The sequence below is a fragment of the Elephantulus edwardii genome, unplaced genomic scaffold, assembly GCF_000299155.1.
Source record: "Elephantulus edwardii isolate Elephantulus edwardi_28Jun2011 unplaced genomic scaffold, EleEdw1.0 scaffold00102, whole genome shotgun sequence".
NCBI lineage: Eukaryota > Metazoa > Chordata > Mammalia > Macroscelidea > Macroscelididae > Elephantulus > Elephantulus edwardii.
The window spans coordinates 690,313-709,850 of record NW_006399852.1 but is presented as its reverse complement, the minus strand read 5'-3'; the positions used below and the strand labels follow the sequence as shown (position 1 = coordinate 709,850).

The 19,538-nt window shown below is 44.2% G+C and overlaps 1 protein-coding gene across 1 annotated transcript in view; it reads right to left on the bottom strand.

Moving 5' to 3' along the window:
- Positions 1-19,538, bottom strand: part of ZC3H12D (zinc finger CCCH-type containing 12D) — a 38,205-nt gene that overhangs the window by 1,312 nt on the left and 17,355 nt on the right. The window contains exons 2-4 of the mRNA XM_006891676.1: positions 14,921-15,060; positions 4,352-4,586; positions 752-858 (exon numbers count right to left, since the gene is read on the bottom strand). Of these exons, the coding sequence (XP_006891738.1) occupies positions 752-858; positions 4,352-4,586; positions 14,921-15,060 (482 nt within the window). The remainder of the gene's footprint in view (positions 1-751; positions 859-4,351; positions 4,587-14,920; positions 15,061-19,538) is intronic.

Below are 19,538 nucleotides of genomic sequence, written 5' to 3'. Positions count from 1 at the left end.
AAGATACGTGGTTGTTAGATAAAAGATGAGGCGGAAAGGGAAAAAAGAAGCTAGTCCCAATAAAAGAATAAGCCTTAACTGCGTGGTCTGAGAAGGACACCAAGTGACCACGTGTAAATAGCCCTTTCCTATTATAGGGGTTTTGAGGGAGGACTGGGGAAGATGGTATTTTTCTTGGAATTTAGAGCTGTTAATTAACTTGGGGTTGGGCTGTGTGATCAGGCCCAGAGCCTTATCAGGATCCATTGTCTGGTCTGGTCTTTGAGCCTTATATCAGGTTTCTCAAGGAGTGATCAGGCCTGGGGACCACTGCTGGGTCCTTCCTCCGGTGGTCTTGGTGTCCTAAGAGGGGGTGTCTGTGGGCACCCAGGATGTCTAGAGCCACAAACAGCAGAGCTTCACATAACTTGTCAAGGCAAAGTGAGTGAAGGCTAACCCCAAGTCCTTAGGAGAGGTGGGGGGAGTGGTGCAGAAAGAGGACGTGGGTGTCAGGTGAAGGGGCTACAAAGGGGAATTTGGGGTGCCAGCAGCCTCGCTACTTCCTGGGCACTGCTGTGTCCTGTGTGAGAGGTCCAGCCCACGCAGACACTCAGTGCAGCAGACGCGGGGAAGTCCTTCCATCCATACCATCAGGGTAACTCAGCTGCTTAGGGCTGAATCCAGAGGAGAGTCCAAGCTGCTGACCACGGTGCTGGTTACCGAGCCCCTGAGTTACCCCTAACACAGCCCCAAGGCAAGGGACACCACCCACCGTAGGGACAGTGCTGCCAGGATGGGGCTGGGGGCCTGGGCTTCCGGCTCAGGAAGTTGCTCAGGGTGGGTCCTCTGCGGCCCAGGGGGTCGTCAGGAGGCATGAACCTAGAAACAGACACAGCAAGGGACAACAAAACGGATTTATGATTCGCTCTGACTTGGAAAGCTGACCCAGGCGCCTTTCCCCGCTAGAACCACGGACGGCCCCAAGGGTTTTCAGGCAGCAAAATTTGTCCCTTACAACACAGATGATGGGGCTGCCTGGGCCAGAAGGAAAGAGTTTCTCTTTTGTGGGTTAAGGTCAGTGCACTGCCTCCCTGGGAACTCATTTTACATAACGCAGGATCCGGGCCTCCACACTATTATATTTTCTCACAGGCTCATACTGTTTCAGAACAACTTCTAACAACCCCCAAGCTGAATCTTATCCATTGCGACTGAAGTCTGAGGCTCTAGAGTCCTTATGTCCTGTGTCCTTGTGTCCTTCCAGCCACCAAACAGGCCGCTATAGAATCAATTCAGATGCATGCGTCTCCATGCTATGCAGATTAGAACTGTGTGTGACAGGACTGTGAAGACCGACTTTTCAGAAGCGCTTTGCCAGGCCTCTCTTCCAAAGTGCCTCTGAGTGGGTTCAAACTGCCGCCCTTCCTGTGAGTAGTAGAGGTTTGTGTCCCCCAGGGAATCCACTGCCTTCGGGTGACTCAGGGCTACACAGGGCTGACAAACAGTTCCTAGAAGGTTTTGGTCCCTCTTTTAGCACACCTCACACTGTGCCAAGTGCAGCTCTGAGCGCGTCAGGTGATGGAAAGACAGCAGCAGAGCTTGTACAGAAGCTGATCCCAATATCCACCCCTAACAGCCCCACAGGCTCTGGGTTTGCCTCCGTTCTTGGCTCCACAACCCAGTATGTGGCATCATCTGACGCTCGCCTGGCTTCTGTCATGCCCCCTCTCTCTTTGGTGGCCTTAATTCCTAATGCACAAGACAGAGAATATGCAGGTGCCCACAGCCCAAAGGGGACAGAATTCCTCAAAAGGAAAATTCCTCTCCTCCTTCAGTGAGATCTGCTTTTTCACACAAAGGCTTCCGTTCCCTAGAGACCTATCCAGATCAGACACAGGTTGTCTGGAGAGGCGCGGACTCAAAGTGCAGGCCTGGTTCCTAGACTGGTGCCTTGCCAGGAGCCATACAGGGGTCTACTCCACAGACCCCAAGCACCAGTCCGGCCTGGTACTCAGCCACGGTCCTGAGAAGTCGCTGGCTCAGACTCCAGCTGAACAGCCCACCCAGAGCAGAGTCCAGGCCAAGAATCTGGGAGTGGCCATTGTGTTGATTAATGTTCAAAGACTTCCCCTTCTACCCACGGTGCCAAGAGGGCCCTGTGGACCCATCCAGGGCACTGAGGTGGGTGCATTCACCCACAGAGGATGGCAGGCCCTCAGCAGAGGCCTGTGTGTCAAAAGGACTTGGCCTGGACCCCAGGCTGTTATAGGCCAGATGCAGCTGTGCCCCGTCAGACGTCAGTTAAGCATTTTCTGGAACACAAAGTTGTCAGGCTTGCCAGATCCCTCAGAACCTACACTGGACAGTGGGAACCACCAGCTTGTGTAGCTGGAAAGGACATCAGGGGCTACTACAGGACAGCATTTGCCCTGGAGTTCAGGAGGGGCATGCTCTCTGGAGGTAGGTGGAAGAGGGAGCAATTGCGTCCCCTGGTGTCCAGTCCGTGAATGACACCTGTTGCCCAGAGCACAAGTCTCTGGGATCCCAGCACCACCTTAGAGGGAAGAGTGATGAGTCGCCTTTCCAAGAAGACAAGTGAGATTCAAAGAGAGTGACTGTTACCTCTGTTAGTGCCTTGGCCAGTAACTCAAAGCTCTCTCCACACAGTCTCCTCAACTATCAGAGGAAAGAGCTGGTCACTGTGTTCACGTGGCCTGCCCACTAGGCAGTATCTTCCTAGCTTCCAGGGCCCTTCACCAGGGCCACAGGCATACACTCACTCACTCATTCATCTACAAACAGTACAAACAGCCCATTACATGCCAGGAAGTCCCTTAGTGGTGAAAAAAGTTGGCTCACTCAGTGAAATGGTTGGAGGTTCAAATCTACTGAGAGATGCTATTGAAAGTCCTGTGGAATCCTAGGGAGCTCTGGTGGCATACTGCCTAGGGAGTTGCCCTGCTAGCCCAAAGGCCACACCTGTCTGGTGGTTCAAATCCCTCTGTGACTCCTAGGGAGAAAGATGGCCAGGCTCCTCCAGTGTGATTTACAGCCTCTCAAAACCCATTGGAAGGTTAGCTGTGAGCCACTTCCAGCCCACGGCAATGAGTAAGGAGTTTACTTCTGCCACATATGGGGTCACCATTAGTCAGAATTGACTCCACCATAAATGGTTATTATGTGCTGGACACACTGTTGTTATGTGTTGTCAGGCTGGAACCAGACCATAGCAGACCATCCAGTGGCTTTTCAGAGAAGGAAAATCGCACAGGAGGAGATTGCCAATCTTTCTCCCACAGAGAAGCTGGTGGATTTGAACCATTTGCCTTTGGTTTTCCAGTGCAACTCCTTACCACTAGGTAAGAGCTCCTAGGCACTCTGTGGTTATTGCTGTTATTGTTGTTGTGTACCAACCCATCGAGTCAGAACCAACCCATAACTGACTCTGGCAGGTTTTCAGAGGCAGTTAATTCACTGGAGGAGATGGCCCATCCTTCACACAGAAAGCAGGGCATTTGAACTGCATGCCTTCGAGATTGTAGCACAGCTTTTTGCCACTAGGCCACCAGACACACTGAGGGGACCACAAACCAGAATAGTGGCTGCCGGTAGGAGAGCCCACAGGAGGCAGAGCTGGGGACAGAAATGGGAATGAGGACAGCCCCCCGCGTGCTACCATGAGAAGGGCCCTCCCCAGCCCACCACACAAAGCGCCTGCCTGCAGATCCTCTGCCACGGCCCCGCTCCTGCCTGCCGCAAACTCAAGCACGTTTGTAATGGACACGCCAATCATATCTCCCCCACCTTAGTTCCACCAAGGGGTCCTCAACCAGCCCCTGCTGACCTGTTTGTGTCATGTGACTTGTCCCTCTCCCTGTCCCTCCTGAGTCCAGGGGAACCTGACCTGTTAGGATCTTTATGGTATGTTGTTGTTGTTGTTGTTGTTGTGTGCTGAGAGTCAGTTCCAGACTGACTAGGATCATTACGGTATAGAGCACAGAAAGGGTCTGTTGTCCACGCCAAATATAATTGAAAACTTAATTCAAAACTGAGAAGGAAAAGTTGAAGCCATAAAAGAAGTTCAGAGAAATGTCTCAAAGTTCAGATTTCTCCATTCACCGACCTTTGCAGGGATCTTATCTGAAGCATTAAGTTCTTTCCAAAAATAATAGTTTTATGGTTCTCCAGTTTGGTCCAGCTGTTGAGCAACTCAGGGCTGAGGGAGTCAGATGACGTGGGTAAGGGGACAGGGCTGGGGACCGCGGGACAGCGCCAAGCAGGAAGGGGGGAGGAGCTGGGGCAGAGATGTGCAGCTTGTCTGCAGCAGCGGCCCTTCGTCCCCTGCGGGGTGTGTCCCCCACCCCGCACGCACCTGTCGTTGACAAAGGAGAACATGAGCAGCCTCTGCTCGATGAACCACTTCCACTCGGGGTTCTCGTTCTGCAGGTCTCGGTAGTTGTCGTTGGAGACGATGACGCCGTCCTGCTCGTAGGCCACCTTCACGATGTAGCGGTCGTCGTAGCAGACCACGCGTTTGCCGCTCACTCTACGGGACGGGGTGTACACCAGTATCCCCTGCCGCTCCAGCTCCTCCAGCAAGTGCCGCTCTGGGGGCCACAGAGGGTGGGCTGTCACACTGTGAGGGGCACCCCGCCCAGCACCCCCATACCCATGCCTCCTAGAGCTCCGGAGGCGACAGGGCAGGCTGTCACACAGCAGGGCACCCCACCCAGCCACCCCATATCCATACCCCCACGGCTCTAGGGGCCACAAGGCAGGTTGTCACACTGCAAGGGGACCCTGCCCAGCCACCACATACCCTCACCTTCTAGAGCTCTGGGGGCCACAGAGGGTGGGCTGTCACACTGCAAGGGGACCCCACTCAGCCACCCCATACCCACACCCCCAGGGCAGGCTGTCACACTGCAGGGGGATCCTGCCCAGCCCAGAAACCCTCACACCTCCCACAGCTCTGCGGGCCACAAGGCAGGCTGTCACACTGCCAGGGTACCCCGCCCAGCCCAGGGACCCCACACCCACATCCCCCTCAGCTCTGGGGGCCACACAGTGCCAGCTACCACTCTGCCATGGGACCCTGCCCCAGCCCAGGGACCTCCCCCACATGCACACACACACCCCAGCTCTGCAGTCACAGGGTACAGCTGTCACACCACCTCTGGGGACCTTGCCCCAGACTAGGACCCCAAAGCTATACTCTCCACAGCCCTGGAGGCCACAGGACATAGCTGTCTCACCTCCTTGGGGACTTCCTACCAGCCCAGGGACCTGTCCCTCATAGCTCTAAGGGAAACAAGTGGTACACTGCTCACATCCCCTTTGGAAACCCATCCCAGGCCCAACCCAGTGATCCACTGGGTGGCCCCCTTCCACCCCGGTCCCTCCCACCCCCACCCCCGTCGCTCAGAGGAGTACTGGACAGTCTTTTCATCACTATAATTAATATTCACGTCTTTCATTGAGCTGAATGGAATTTACCAGCAGCAATGTCAAGTAGCTTCTTAGCTCCTGTCCTGCCTATGTCTTGCTAAAGAGCCTCTTGAATAGTTAAAGCGCTTGGTGGCTAGCTGGAAAGTCAGAGGTTCAAGTTCAACAAAGGGTGTCTGGGAAGAAAGGCCTGGTGATCTATTCACCATAAACCAGTCACTGGAAACCCTGCACAATGCTTCTCTACTCTTACACACAAGAGGTCACCATGAGTCTGAACTGGTCTTATAGTTATGTCATAGTTATGATGAACTGTCGTACTAGCAGGCTGGAGCACGCTTCCCAGGAAAGGAAGGGGTAAGCCACAGCTCTTGTCATTTTGATAGTTACCAAGATACCCCAATAAAGAATCAAGACCCCCACCATAGCACACACAAGAGGCCTTCTCCAGAAGGAAGATATTCCTATTTTTACTGAAAACCAGCAATGCTGTGGGGCTTATCAGGAGCAAAAGTGACATCCATTTCCTAAACCACATGCCTGTGGAAAATATGAACTTTAAGAGACGACAACAACTACAGAAAGGCTTCAGGTCTTTTGTTCATCGGGTCACTATGAATCGTACTTGACTCAACAGCAATCAATAACAACAATAACATATTCACTGAGAAGGTTCTGGAAGGGAGCCTTTAGCTGATAGTCATTGATCTGTCTCCTTCCCACCCCCAATACTTAGGAATGGAGCATCTGTAACTGACATCTCTAATCAATAGAAAACTATAGAAGGGAAAACTGACAATCCAAGGGTCTGAATTGGTCTCCCTTTTTTTTAATTGGTCTCTTTTTACCTGAAGCAACAGAGAAAGGAGAGTCAGGGGTTGTGAGCCTGTTGTGAGGTACCATGGAAGGTGGATGAACCCACAAAACTATTGCCTTATGTAATCTTTAAACTTTAAACCAAAATATGCCCTGAAGACTTCCGGTAGAGACTGATTCATGGCAACCCTGCATCAGATTTCTGAGGCTATAAACCTTCATAGGAGCAGATTGCTTTATCTTTCTCCAGAGTCGAACCCCTGACCTCCTGGTCGCATCCTAACCCATAACACATAACATAACACTATAGGACTTCCTTGAATCAAACCCTAGTTTAGCTTAATAAGAAATGTCTGTCTGGAGTGTTATGTTCTTTGGAGATCTGTTTGTGATTAAATTATAATAATGCAACTTAAAAATTTTGATAAGAAACTTAAGAAGCAGTTGAGTTTATGCTAATGTTGTTGTGTACTGTTGAGTTGGGACTGACATTACAGCAGGGTTTCAGAAGCCATAAATTACACAGGAGGAGATTGCCCATTTTTCTCCCTCAGAGCAGCTGGTGAATTCAAACTGCATGCCTTTGGGTTGACAATGCAATGAAGGCATTTGCAAAAAATCAGGCCCAAAATTGATGGGATACCAACTAAAATGTTTCCAATGACAGATGGCAGCCCTGGATGTGCTCACCAGTCTATTGCAGGAAATTTGGGGGACAGCTGTCTGGCAGACTGACTGGAAAAGATCCATATTTGTCCCCATTCTCAAGTAAGATGATCCAACAGAATGTGGAAATTATCAAACAATATTGTTAATATCACATGCAATACAAAAAATACAGCTGAGGATTATTTAAAAACAGCTAGAAGAGTACAAAGAGAACTGCCAGGTGCTCAAACTGGATTTAGAAGAGGCCATGACACCAGGGATATCATTGCTGATGTCAGATGGATTCTGGCAGAAAGCAAAGAACACCAGAAAAGTGTCTATCTGTGCTTTACTGACTATGTACAGGCACTTGATTGTGTGGTTCATACAAATTTTGGCTAACATTGAGAAGAATGTGAATCACAGAACACTTAATTGTGTTAGTGCAAAACTTACACCTAGACCAAGAGGCTGTTTTGTAAATAGAGTATGGGAACACAGCATGGTTTAAAATTAGGAAAGATGTGTGTCATATTTATTTAATCTATATGCTGTGAAGATTATTTAAGAAGCTGAACTTTAATCTTGAAGGGCCTCCTCAAGAAAAAGACTGATAACACAAATTACAAAATGGGCAAAAGACATGGAAAGACCTTTCACAGAGGAAGATGTTCGGATGGTCAATAGACACATGAAGAAATACTCAAAATCACTGGCAATAAGAGAGAAGCAAATAAAAATCACAATGAGATACCATCTCACCCCTGTAGCAGTGGCAAAGTTTAACAGGACAGCAAGTAATGAATGTTGGAGAAAATGTGGTGAGATAGGGACTTTTTTACACCATTGGTGGAATTGTAAAATAGTACAACCACTCTGGAAAGCAGTTTGGCATTTCCTCAGAAAGCTGAACATAGAAATTCTACATGACCCAGCTATTCCACTGCTTGGAATATACCCCGAGAAAATTAGAACTGAGGCACAGAGATTTGTGCACCAGTGTTCATAGCAGTGTTATTCGCAAGAACATGAAAACACATGTCCAACCACAATTGAATGGATTGAGAAATCATGGTACATTCACATGATGGAATACTTACTACACAGCATGTAGGATCATTGATTTTGAAAATCACTGTCTAACTTGGGAGAGACTGGACAGCATTATGCTAAGTGAACTAACTCAGTCCCGTACAGACAAATACTGTTTAAGACTATTATTGTAGAAATAGGATGGCCGGCGAAATGTGTGTGAGGATCCAAGGGGTGGAAGGTGGGAGCAGAGGGGTGAGGATTGGGGCGCAGGGGTGCAGAGGACAGATAATCATAGGGTCACACAATTTAATGGGTGGAGGGAAGGATAGGTCAAGGAAATGGGAAAGATCCGGTATGAAAAACAATGTATATGAACTTTGTGAGTAATCCAGTATAAATAGAAATTTTATTTTAAAGAAAAAGCTGAACTTCATGAAGAAGAATGTGGCATGAGGATTGGAGGAAGACATATGCAGATGACACACTTTGCTTGCTAGAAGTGAAGAGGACTTGAAGCACTTGCTGCAGAAGATCAAAGACTGCAGCTTCAATATGGATTGCATCTCAATGTCAAGAAAACAAAAATCCTAGCCACTTAGACCAACAGGCAAAATCATAGTAGTTAGAGAAAAGATTGAGACTGTCAATGACTTCATCTTTCTTAGATACACAATAAATACACATGGTACTAGCAGTAAGGAGATCAGGAAACACACTGGGAAAGTCTGTAGCAAGAGATTTCTTCAAATTACTGAGGAGCAATGATGATAGTTTGAGGACTAGGGTGTGCCTGATTTAGGCCATGGTGTTTTCAGTCACTTGCTATGCATCTGACTAAGAATGCCAGAAGAAGTGATATCTTTGAATTGAGGTGTTGGAGAGTAGTGCTGAATATCCCATGGACTGCCAAAAGAATAACAGGTCTTGAAAAAGGTACAGCCAGAGGCAAAGATAATAAAACTTCATCTCACATACTTTGGGCATGTTGCTAGGAGAGGCTATTCCTTGCAGAAGGACATCATGCTTTGGAAGGTGGAGAGATGGCATAAAAGATGAAGACTCTCAATGAGATGGATTGACACAGTGACTGCAGCAATTGACTTGACTATATCAGAGATTGTGAGATGCACAGGACAGGGTTCAGATCTGTTGTTATAGGGTCACTATGAGTCATTCTCCACCAGACAGCACCTAACGACAAGAATCCACCTGAGGAAAAGCACGTGGTTCTAACCCATCAGCAACTCTGTGATAGAACGGTGGTCAATCTACTAATGTGAGATTTACTGCCTCTGAAAACCTGCTGGAGGGTCAGCTATGGGTCAGTCCCAACTGCACAGAACAAAAAGCCACCAGAGCTGCCTTTATGTCAATGAGGGAGCCACAACTCAGACAGGGAGGCGGAGAACGGTTACAAAAACGGAAGAATGCCATCAATGTCAATGAGTTGTACATGGAGAAATTGTTGATTTGGTATTCTGCTGTGTAAGTTATCCACAACAAAACCAGAAACAACAATTTTAAAAGAAAATAAATCCCTATTAGGAGCTGTACTAACAGTGGACTTGAGCCTATCAGATTGCAAGAATATCACAGAATAAGGCAGGGTTCCAATCTGTTGTTCATAATAAGCAGTTTTATTTTTTTTCTTTTTTAATTTTTTTTAAATTTTTTTTCTATATTTTATTAATTTTCATAAACATTTACAGAGATTTTGGGTTTCCATTCATTCATTGTTGCACTATTCTCTCTACCCTCCTCCCAGTTTGTTCTTGTCCAAATGCCACAGTGCTTGTCAAAGCCAGTTCTGATTAATCTTCTTTGTCAGTGTGTCCTTTGCCATTCCCTATCACTCCTCCCTGAGAGAGACTTCACCCTGAGTCATAAGGAAAAGGGGATGGCGTATTCTCTTAGCTACTTCAATAAGCAGTTTTAGACAACTCGATGGCAACTAATAACAACCACGTCTGATTTTAGCTCCAGGTCTTGAGTACCTTATCTGTCTTCTAACTTCAGGTTTTATACTTATAACATAAAGATAATAATACCGTCTTCACTTTCTATACATGGAATAAGTTCAGGTGTATAAGAGCACTTATAAAAACTAGTAAAATAATGCCATCCAACCCCCTAAATTTACCCAGTTTTTAGAATTCTGTGTTTATACTTCTCTGGCTTTAATTTGTAAAAACAACTCATGTATATGAGTTGAACTGGAAAATGTGTTATTCACTTATATATACATTCCTTTTTTACCACAAGAAAAACACTTTAAAAAGTAAAGCCAAAAACAACTCCCGCAGGTTGTATGTACTCCAAAATGGATAATTTTCAACATGGCTATGAACTGTTAGACTTAATGGAATCATAACTACGCTTATGTACAATTTGCTTTTCTCGTGCAACACTGTGTTAAGATCACTGGTATTTGTTTTGTAAGCAGGTCTTCTGATTCAGCGTCTAAGAGTGTGTCTGAGCATGTGTTCTCTATCCCTGTTCATCTCTAGGGTGAAGCACTCTAAGGGCATTGGCTACAGTGTGTTGTGCTGCCAACTACAAGGAACAAGACTCCAGCAGTTCAAAGTCACCAGCAGCTCCTGGGGAAGAAGATGCACAGTCTCCTCTTATTACGATTATGAAGCTATGCATCAACTCCACGGCAGTGAGTTTGGGTTTGATTTATAGACGTGGAGGTTGTTAAGTTGTAGGGAGCTTTGGTGGCCTGGTGGTAAGGATATTTTCTGTTAACACAGAGACATGCTGTTCAAATGCAACAGCTGTTCCAGGAAAAAGAGGGGTAGTCTCCTCATATGCAACTTACTGCCTCTGAAAATCCACTGGAGGGGCAGCTATGGGTCAGCTCGGACTCAAGGGGCCATAACGTTGCTAAGTTGTCAAGATAAGCACTTTAAAAAATAATGATAAATTGTTTTCCAAAGAGGTTGTATCCCTTTACACTTACAACTCAGCATATAAGACAACTCATGTGGAATTGAGTGGAAGAGGTTGGGTTGGGTTGGGTTGGGGATTTTGTCAACATTTGGTATTTTCAGAGTTTTGAAGTTTTGCCAACTGGTGGGTGTTACATGGCTTCTTTCTGTGGTTTTATTTTGTATTTCTCTAGTTACTGATGGATTGAGCATCTTTTCACATGTATATTGGCCATTTGTGTTTTCTCTTCTGTGAAAGGCCTATTCATGCCTCATCCTGTGTTTCTATTGGTCCTTTGTCTTTGTTTCAGTAATTTGTAGACAATCTCCATAGATTTTGGACAGTAACCCTTTGTCAGGAATAATGACCTCTCCCAGTCTGAGGCTTGTCTTAACATATTTTCCTTTTTTATGGCCTCCATTAATGAACAGAAGCTTTTATTTTGATGTAGTCAAATTCCTTCATCTTTTCCCTATTGGTTTGTGGCTTGTTTAAAAAATTCCTTCCTTATTCTCAAATGATTTCCTTCCCCTCTACTCAAAGTGCATTTAAATATTGCACAACTATTGAAAGCCACTATGCTCCATCTGAAGACCCTAGAGAATTATTTGGGGGTAGCCAGTTCACAATGGAGGACTGAACATAAATATTTATTCTCCTTCCTTTTCAAAACACACTGAAATGGCAGTAAAGACGTTCATAAAGGGTAAGAGGGAACTCATAATCACATTCAAAACTTGAGGGTAGCAACAAACCCAGAATTCCAACAAATTTTAGGAAGAAATGTGAAACCTGAAGTGAGGGGGGAGTCATTTCCCCTGTCCCATAGGCTTCTCTAGAGAGTCGGTCAGAATGTCAGGATGGTTGATGGATGAACTGCCTACAGAACAGCTGTATCCAAGGGTGTAGGCTGCCATCACGGGCCTAAAACCACCCAGAAAAAAATGAAGATAAAATTAGGAGTAAGGAAGGCAACTACTATGGCTGTTAGGCTGTTGACTTCTGAGTGTAAAACTATCATCATGTTGGCCTGAGATTACATGTTCATGTGTCCAGCTGTGTGCTCCAAGCTGGAGAGTGTGTGTGAATGTGAAATCACCACAATGACCAGCCCTGCAATTCCAAAAAAGAGCCGCAAACTAGGAAAGAGAACTCATACAGCTGCGTGCACAGTTAGCTGATCTGCTCCTTGAGAGAAAGACCTTATAGCACAAAAAGAGAAATAGAGACAGAAACTAAGATGAACAAAGAGAGGTCACCTCAGGAAAATAGATGTAGTGGTGTGGTTTTTTTTTGTTTGTTTGTTTGTTTGTTTTAAAAAAGAATCTCTAATAATTGCCACCAGTAGCTATCAAGGAGTTGGTCCCCAACTCAAGGGGACCCCATATACAACAGGATTGGACTGTCATTGAGTTTTCATTGATTGTTTCCCAGAAACAGATCACCAACATTTCTAATCCATCAGTCTGGAAGCTCCACTGAAACCTATTCAGCAATAGAGCAACAAACACTTCTTCACTGACCTATGAAGGGTGGCTGCACTTGGGGTATATTGGTCACGAGTAGACCTCACATCTTCTGCATGAAAGTCAAGAATCCTGCCATTGTGCCAATACTGCCCCATCAAGTATAAATAAGCAGATAAACAGTCAAGAAGATATTACACACATAAGTCAAGAAGAGCATTTAAAAAGAGACACAGAGAGAGGCAGCAATTGGTAACTATTATCAGAAATAATAAGTATTAAAGGAGCAGATACTATGTTGGGGTGGTCAAGTCTGATGTTTACCCAGTTCATAAAGAGGAACTATCCCCATCCATAACATCCTTGTGATTGTTGTTATTAGGTGCATCAAGTCAAGTACAACCCATAGCAACCCTATGAACAACAGATCTGAATCTGGTCCTATCCTGTGCCAGCCTCACATTTCCTGACACACTAGAGCCCCTTGCAGCAGTCACTGTGTCGGTCCACCTGGTTGAGGGTCGTCCTCTCCTTCGCCGACCCTCTACTTTTCTACAGCATCATGTTGCTCTCCAAGAAATAGCCCTTTCTAGCAATATGCCTGTAGTATGTGAGGCAAAGCTTTATTATCTTTGCCTCCAAAAAACATTCTGGCTACACTTTCTCAAAAATATATTTGTTCTTTCACTGTAACATCCATAGTACCAAACAAATATGTTCAGACACATCACACACACCCCCCATGCTCCTGCTCCTATTTCTATGAGTCATTGGGTCCAATGTTAGTTGCAAACTGACTCACAGACTTTACTCACAGTTGTGAGGTTTATTAGGGAAATAGGTTGGGGTTAAAGGAGACAAAGGATATCACGCAGTTAAAGTCCAAATTTAGTTAACTGCAGCCCCAAGCCAGACTAACAGCAAGACACAATCCCTCAATTAGTTCAGACAGCATTTCAGCCCACAAGTGAAAGTCTAGGTTCAGGTCAGCAAAACAAATAACCTCTGGTTTCCTCCATTGTCCAGCAAACTTTGTTGCATAGCTGTCACAAGTCAGCTTTTCATTTAGTCATCCAGGAAAAAAAAAAAACCACCTTTATCTTTGGCTCCATCTCCAGGGTTCTGTCAGATTACACCTTGCCACATTCCCTTCACACTCTCTCCACAGTACGGAAAGTGCTCTCTTCTTAGTCCCACAGCTGTTGATGATGTGCAAGATCATTTGTTCATTGTTAACGTAGCTGGAGACCATGCCCCCAGCAGAGGCTAACACAATGGACAGAAAAAAACCATTTTCCAAATTCTAACACCACAATAACAAAACAAATCTTTGTTAAAGTACTAGAATAAAAAGTCAAGAAAGTCCTCAAGAATCACATAAAAGTCAACCTACCATATCCAATGTGATGAAATGATATAAAAAAATGGTTTGGCATTTAACTTCTTATATACTAAGCAAAAAACAAACAAAACAAAGTTTAAAACACAGTTTTTCTGTACCTTGAAATGTTTTGATAAAAAATTTTAAATAAAGAATTTTCTGGCTTTGTTTCTTTTCTGCTTATTTTTTTTTAAAATTTAGATATTGAACTACATATTCATTAGCTAAATATTATCTAAATGATCAAGAGCTCTGGTAACCTTATAAGAAACTGCACTGCCAACTCAAAGGTCACATCTTTGTGGTGATTTTAACCCACCAACTGATCTACTGGAGGAAGAAGAGCAATCTTCTCCCACGTGACTTACAGCCTTTAAACTCAATGATGAGTCAGCTGTGAGTCAGTTCCAACCTGATAGCAATGAACTGTGAGTGAGAATTGAAGAAATATGGAAATTAAATTATTCTGTAGTGTGCTAAAAACCATAAGATAATTATTTTGAAAAGATAACTGTGGACAAAATAAGATGGAGTAATTTATTTATCTATATGTTCAGCAACTATTTATTGAATATCTACATTTAGCCATGTATCTTGGTGGGTGCTATTGCATTTTGATTACTAAGGTGCACCTGATCCAAGTCACAGTGTTTTCAACTGCCTCTTCTACATGCAAAAGAAGAACAATAAATAAGGACGTGGAAGAATTGATGGTGAAGAATATTGATTATGCCAAGGACTGCCAGAAGAACAAATAAATCTGCCTTGGAAGATATGCAAACAGAAGGTTCCATAGAAGCAAGGTTGGCGAGATTTCCTCTCACATACTTTGGACAAGTTCTAAGGAGAGGTCAGTTCCTAAAGAAAAGCATCTTGCTTGGAAAAGCATTGAAAAAGAGGAAGAAACTCAAAGAGACGGAGAGACACAGTGACTACAACAAGGGGCTAAAACCCAGCAGAGATTGTGAGGAGGGCCAGGATTGGGCAGGGCGCCATTCTATTGGACATGATTGCTATGAATCAGAGTCTATTCAATGGGATCTAGCAACAAGAACAAAGAGTTACAGTGTTTAACATGGATAGTCAGTCCTTTAGAGAGCTTAGAATCCTGGAAGGAAGGAAAACCCCATTAAACAGACTATTCAGTGGGTAACTGACTACAATTATCAGCACTACTGAGGAAAGAGAAAAAACCACGTGAGCATATGCTCAAGTATACCTCTAATGGGAGCATCGGATCTTGATGGTTCTTTCCTCCAGGATGGGACAAAAACCGTGATGGACGTGTGTCCTCTGCCCCTGAACCAGTCCACAGCCAGCTGGATTCCTCGGCAAGAGAAAGCTTCTTTATTTCCATGGCTACAATGAGAAAACAAAGAAAGCCATAAGACATGAAAGAATTTCTAAGGAGTGATTTTTTTTCTTGATAATATTTTGGATCATAGTCATAGAATTTATAGAGTGTCACATAAATCTGGATTTTAAAATCGTTCCTTCTTTGAACATAGTATATTGCTTTCATTAGAGCATGTAGCTATGATCAATATGTAGAGGGGTTTAGGCTCCAAGGAGAGGAAATTCCAAAAATTAGTCGACCAGGAGCTCTTGTGGCTTGTCATTGCTCTGTTGAATACCGTCAAGTTGGAACCAACCTATAGCTGACCCTCCATCAGGATTTCAGAGGCAGTTAATCCCACTGGAGGAGATTGTTCACCTTTCCCCTGCAGAACAGCTGATGGATTCGAACTATGTGCCTTTGAAATTGCACAACTTTTTACCACTTGGCCACCAGGGCTCCCTAAGGAATTGTGCTGCCAATACAAAGACATGTGGTTCTAATCTACCAGCTTCTTTGCAGGAGAAAGATGTGCAATCTCCTCTCCTGTGGCCTGCTGAAAACCTGCCAGAGGGTCAGCTACGACTTGGTTCCAACTTGACAATACTCAACAGTAGCAATAATATTCTTATTAAAAGTTAAATGATCAGCATTAAATGAAGAAGAGGAGCTATCTGTAGATCTGTCACCCAAACAGATAACTGTCAATGTGTTGCCGAATTTCCTAGGTCCAAGCAAGAAGGTCAAGTTGTCTCACAAGTTCCATATCAGTGAGAAGAGAGCAATGTCAATGAACATTTTAAAGCCAGACAGAGTCTTGTGGAACTTGTTGTTGTTGTTATGTGCCGTTGAGTCGTTTAGGAACTTAGCAAAGATTTTTTCCCCCTCTCTCTCTTCAAAAAGGAGTGAAAAAGCATGAGAGAATTTTAAGCATATTTATTATTCTTGTACCTGGTATTTGGGCTTAAAGACTCCTAAACTCAGGAGATACTGGCCATGACATTAGAAACTGACAGCAACATGAGGTGTTTGGAATGGCAGAAGCCCGGAAGGCTTGACACCTAAGCCATCATATCAGTGACTAAATAACGGGGGAGAGGTGTTGAATAATGTAGGCAAGTAGAAGGGGATACTGGTGGAGTAGGGAAGGGGGTGGGTCAAGGCACACATTCCAAGGTCACACTGAATCTATCGGTTACTTCTATAATTGGGGACTGAAGAGCATTATGCTGAGTGAACTCAGTTCCACAAGGAAAAATACTGTATAAAACCACTATTGGGGTGGGGGAGTGTAGAAGTAGAGGGGTGAGGATGGGTGGGGAGTGGGGTGGGGTGTTAATCACAATTTGATGGGTGGGGGAGTGAAGGAAATGGGAAGGATCTTTCATGAAAAACAATGTATTCAAGTTTTGTAAATTACTCAGTATAAAATTAAAAAATAAAATAAAAAGAAGAGGTAAAGAGTATACAGAGTCATTGAACCAAAAGGAATTGGCAGACACTGAAGAATTTCATGTAACAACTTATGAGCAAGAGCCTGTGGTGATGAAGGAAGAAGTTCAAGCTGCTCTGAAAGAATTGGCCAAAAACAGATGGAGTACCAATCAACATATTTCAACAAAGAGATGTTACCTTAGATGTGCTCTCCAAATTGTGCCAAGAAATCTGGAGGATAACCACCTGGTCAACTGATTGGGAGAGATCTGTATTTGTTCCTCTCCAAAGAAAGAAGACTTGGCATAGTGCAGAAATTATCAAACAGTATCATTAATATCACATGCAAGCAGGATTCCGCTGAAAATGATCCAAAAACAATTTGAACAGCACATCAACAGAGAACAGCCAGAAGAGGCTGTGGTACTGGGGATATTATGGCTAATGTTAGACAGATCTTGGTTGAAAGCACAAAGTACCAGAAAAATGTTTATTTGTGTTTCATTGACTATGAAAAGGCATTTGTGTGGATCATAACCAACTGTGGCTAACTCTGAGAAGAACAGGAATCCCAGAACATTTGATTGTGCTTATGCAAAACCTATACTTGGACCAGAGACAGTTGCCAGAACAGAACAAGGAAACACTGCATCGTTCAAAATTGGAAAGGATGTATACCAGAGATGTGTCCTATCTTTTCAACTTATATGTGGAACAGATCATCCAAAAGGCTGGCCTCTATGAGCAGGAGTGTGGCATCAGGATTGAAGGAAGACTTGTCAACAACCTGTGTTACACAGATGACACAATCCTGTTCATTGAAACTGAGGATGACCTGAAGTGCTTACTGCAGAAGGTCAAGGATTGTAGCCTTAAATACAGATTGAAGCTCAACATCAAGAAAACAAAGGTTCTCATCACTGAGCCAATTGGCAGCATCATGAAAGATGGTGAAAAGATTGATATTGTTAATAGCTTTAGTTTGCTTGGTTCCACAATCAGCACTGTTGGTACCAGCAGCCAGGAAATTTAGAAAAACAAATTGCATTGAGAAAGTTGACTGTCAAGGACCTCTCCAAAGTACTCAAGAACAAAGATGTCAGTCTGGAGACTAAGGTGCACCAGATCCAGGCCATAGTCTTAATAATTAATTGCTATGCATCAGAAAGCTTGACAACGACGAGGGTTGATAGAAAGAAAATTGATGTCTTTGAGCTGTGGTGCTGGAGAAGAGTATTGAATATAACATGGACTGCATGAGAACAAGCAAGTTCTTCCTAGAGAGGGTGAAACCAGGCTGTTCCTTGGAGGCAAGGATTCTGAAGCTTCATCTGACATGCTTGGACATCTTGCAAGGAAGGACCAGTTCTTGGAGAGGGACATCATGCTTGGAAGGGTGGAGGGACAGCACAAGCGAGAAAGACCCTCAATGAGCTGGATTCAGTAATTGAGGTAATGAGGGTAGATGTATCAGAGACAATAAGGTTGTCACAGGATAGAGCAAGTTTCAGGGCTATTGTACATAGTGTCACTATGAGTCACAAGTGACTTGATGGCACATAACAACAACAACAACGTGGCCGCAGAAAGGAGAATAAATCAGAAGGGATTTAAGAATTAAGAAGCTGGTGGGATTGTAAAATGTACAACCACTCTGGAAGACAGTTTGATGTGCGCTCAAAAATTTGGACATAGGAACTCTATATGAACTAGCTATTCCACTACTAGAAATATACCGGAAGGAAATCAGAACTGAGACACAAATGGAGATCTGTACAACAATGTTCACAGCAGCATTATTCACCATCGCGAGAACATGGAAATAGACTAACTGTCCAACCACAGCTGAATGGATCAAGAAATTGTAGTACATTCACATGACAGAATACTATGAACTCAGGAGCAATGACTTCGAAAATTACTTCATAACTTGATAGAGAATGGAGAGTATTATGCTGAGTTAATTCAGTCTCATAAGGACAAATATTGCATAAAACCATTATTGTAAAAATAGAGGCATAACTAGTAAAACAAGTATGGGGATCCAAGGGGGGAAGGTATGGGTGTAGAGGGATGAAGATGGGTAGGGGTGAAATCACAGGGTTTCAGAGTTTGGTGGGTGGATGGAGGGTGTGAAGGAAATGGGAAAGATCCAGCAAGGACCTGAAAAGCCAGGGTAATAATGGGCATAGTCCATTGGTGATTAATTTTATGAAATATAATGAATGGGAATGATTATATGGAACATAACATGAATGGTGTGAAATACAATGTATACAAACTTTGTAAGCAAACAAAAAATTTTAAGTAAATAAATGTCTTGAAAGAAAAAAATAAAAAGAAGCTGCAATCACAGTCAAAACAGTAAATGACAAAGGTCTGCAACAGTTGGTGATAGATGATAGAAACGAGTATTCAAATTTAACGGACATGTATAAGGTAAAATCTCCAGAACTTAGTAATTGATTGAATGGGTACGGGAGGAATGGAGACGATGTCATTGTGAATGCCTCCAGATCTCTGGCTTAGACAGCTGGAGAGTGGACCATTCACTGAGATAAGAGAAAGACCAGGAGTTTGGTTACGGTCATGTATTGAGTTGGGGGGAGCCACTGTAGACGTGGAAGTGTTCAATAAACAGCAAACATTCAGAGAAGAGATTTTGGTGATAAAATTTGCAAGTCATTTGATTTTAAGCAATGCTTAAAGCCACCATGTAGACAGAGTGGCCTGATTGCCTGAGGAGAGGGCAAACGGACTAGGGCTGGACTTTGGGGGACTCTGAAATTCAACAGGTGGCTTCGGTGGAGTTGTTGTCAGGGTCTGTGACGTCAACTCCACCTCAGGGTGACATTATGTACAGCAGACTGAAGCCTTGCCTGATCCACATCACCCTCACAATTTCTGCTGGGCTTAAACACATTTGCAGTCACTGAGTCAACTCATCCCATTGAGGATATTCCTTTCCTTCATGGACTCCGTCCCTTTTCCGAACATTATGTCCTTTTCTCTTTTTATTATTTATTATTAATTTCAAGGAAAATTTACAGAGACTTTGGATTTCGAT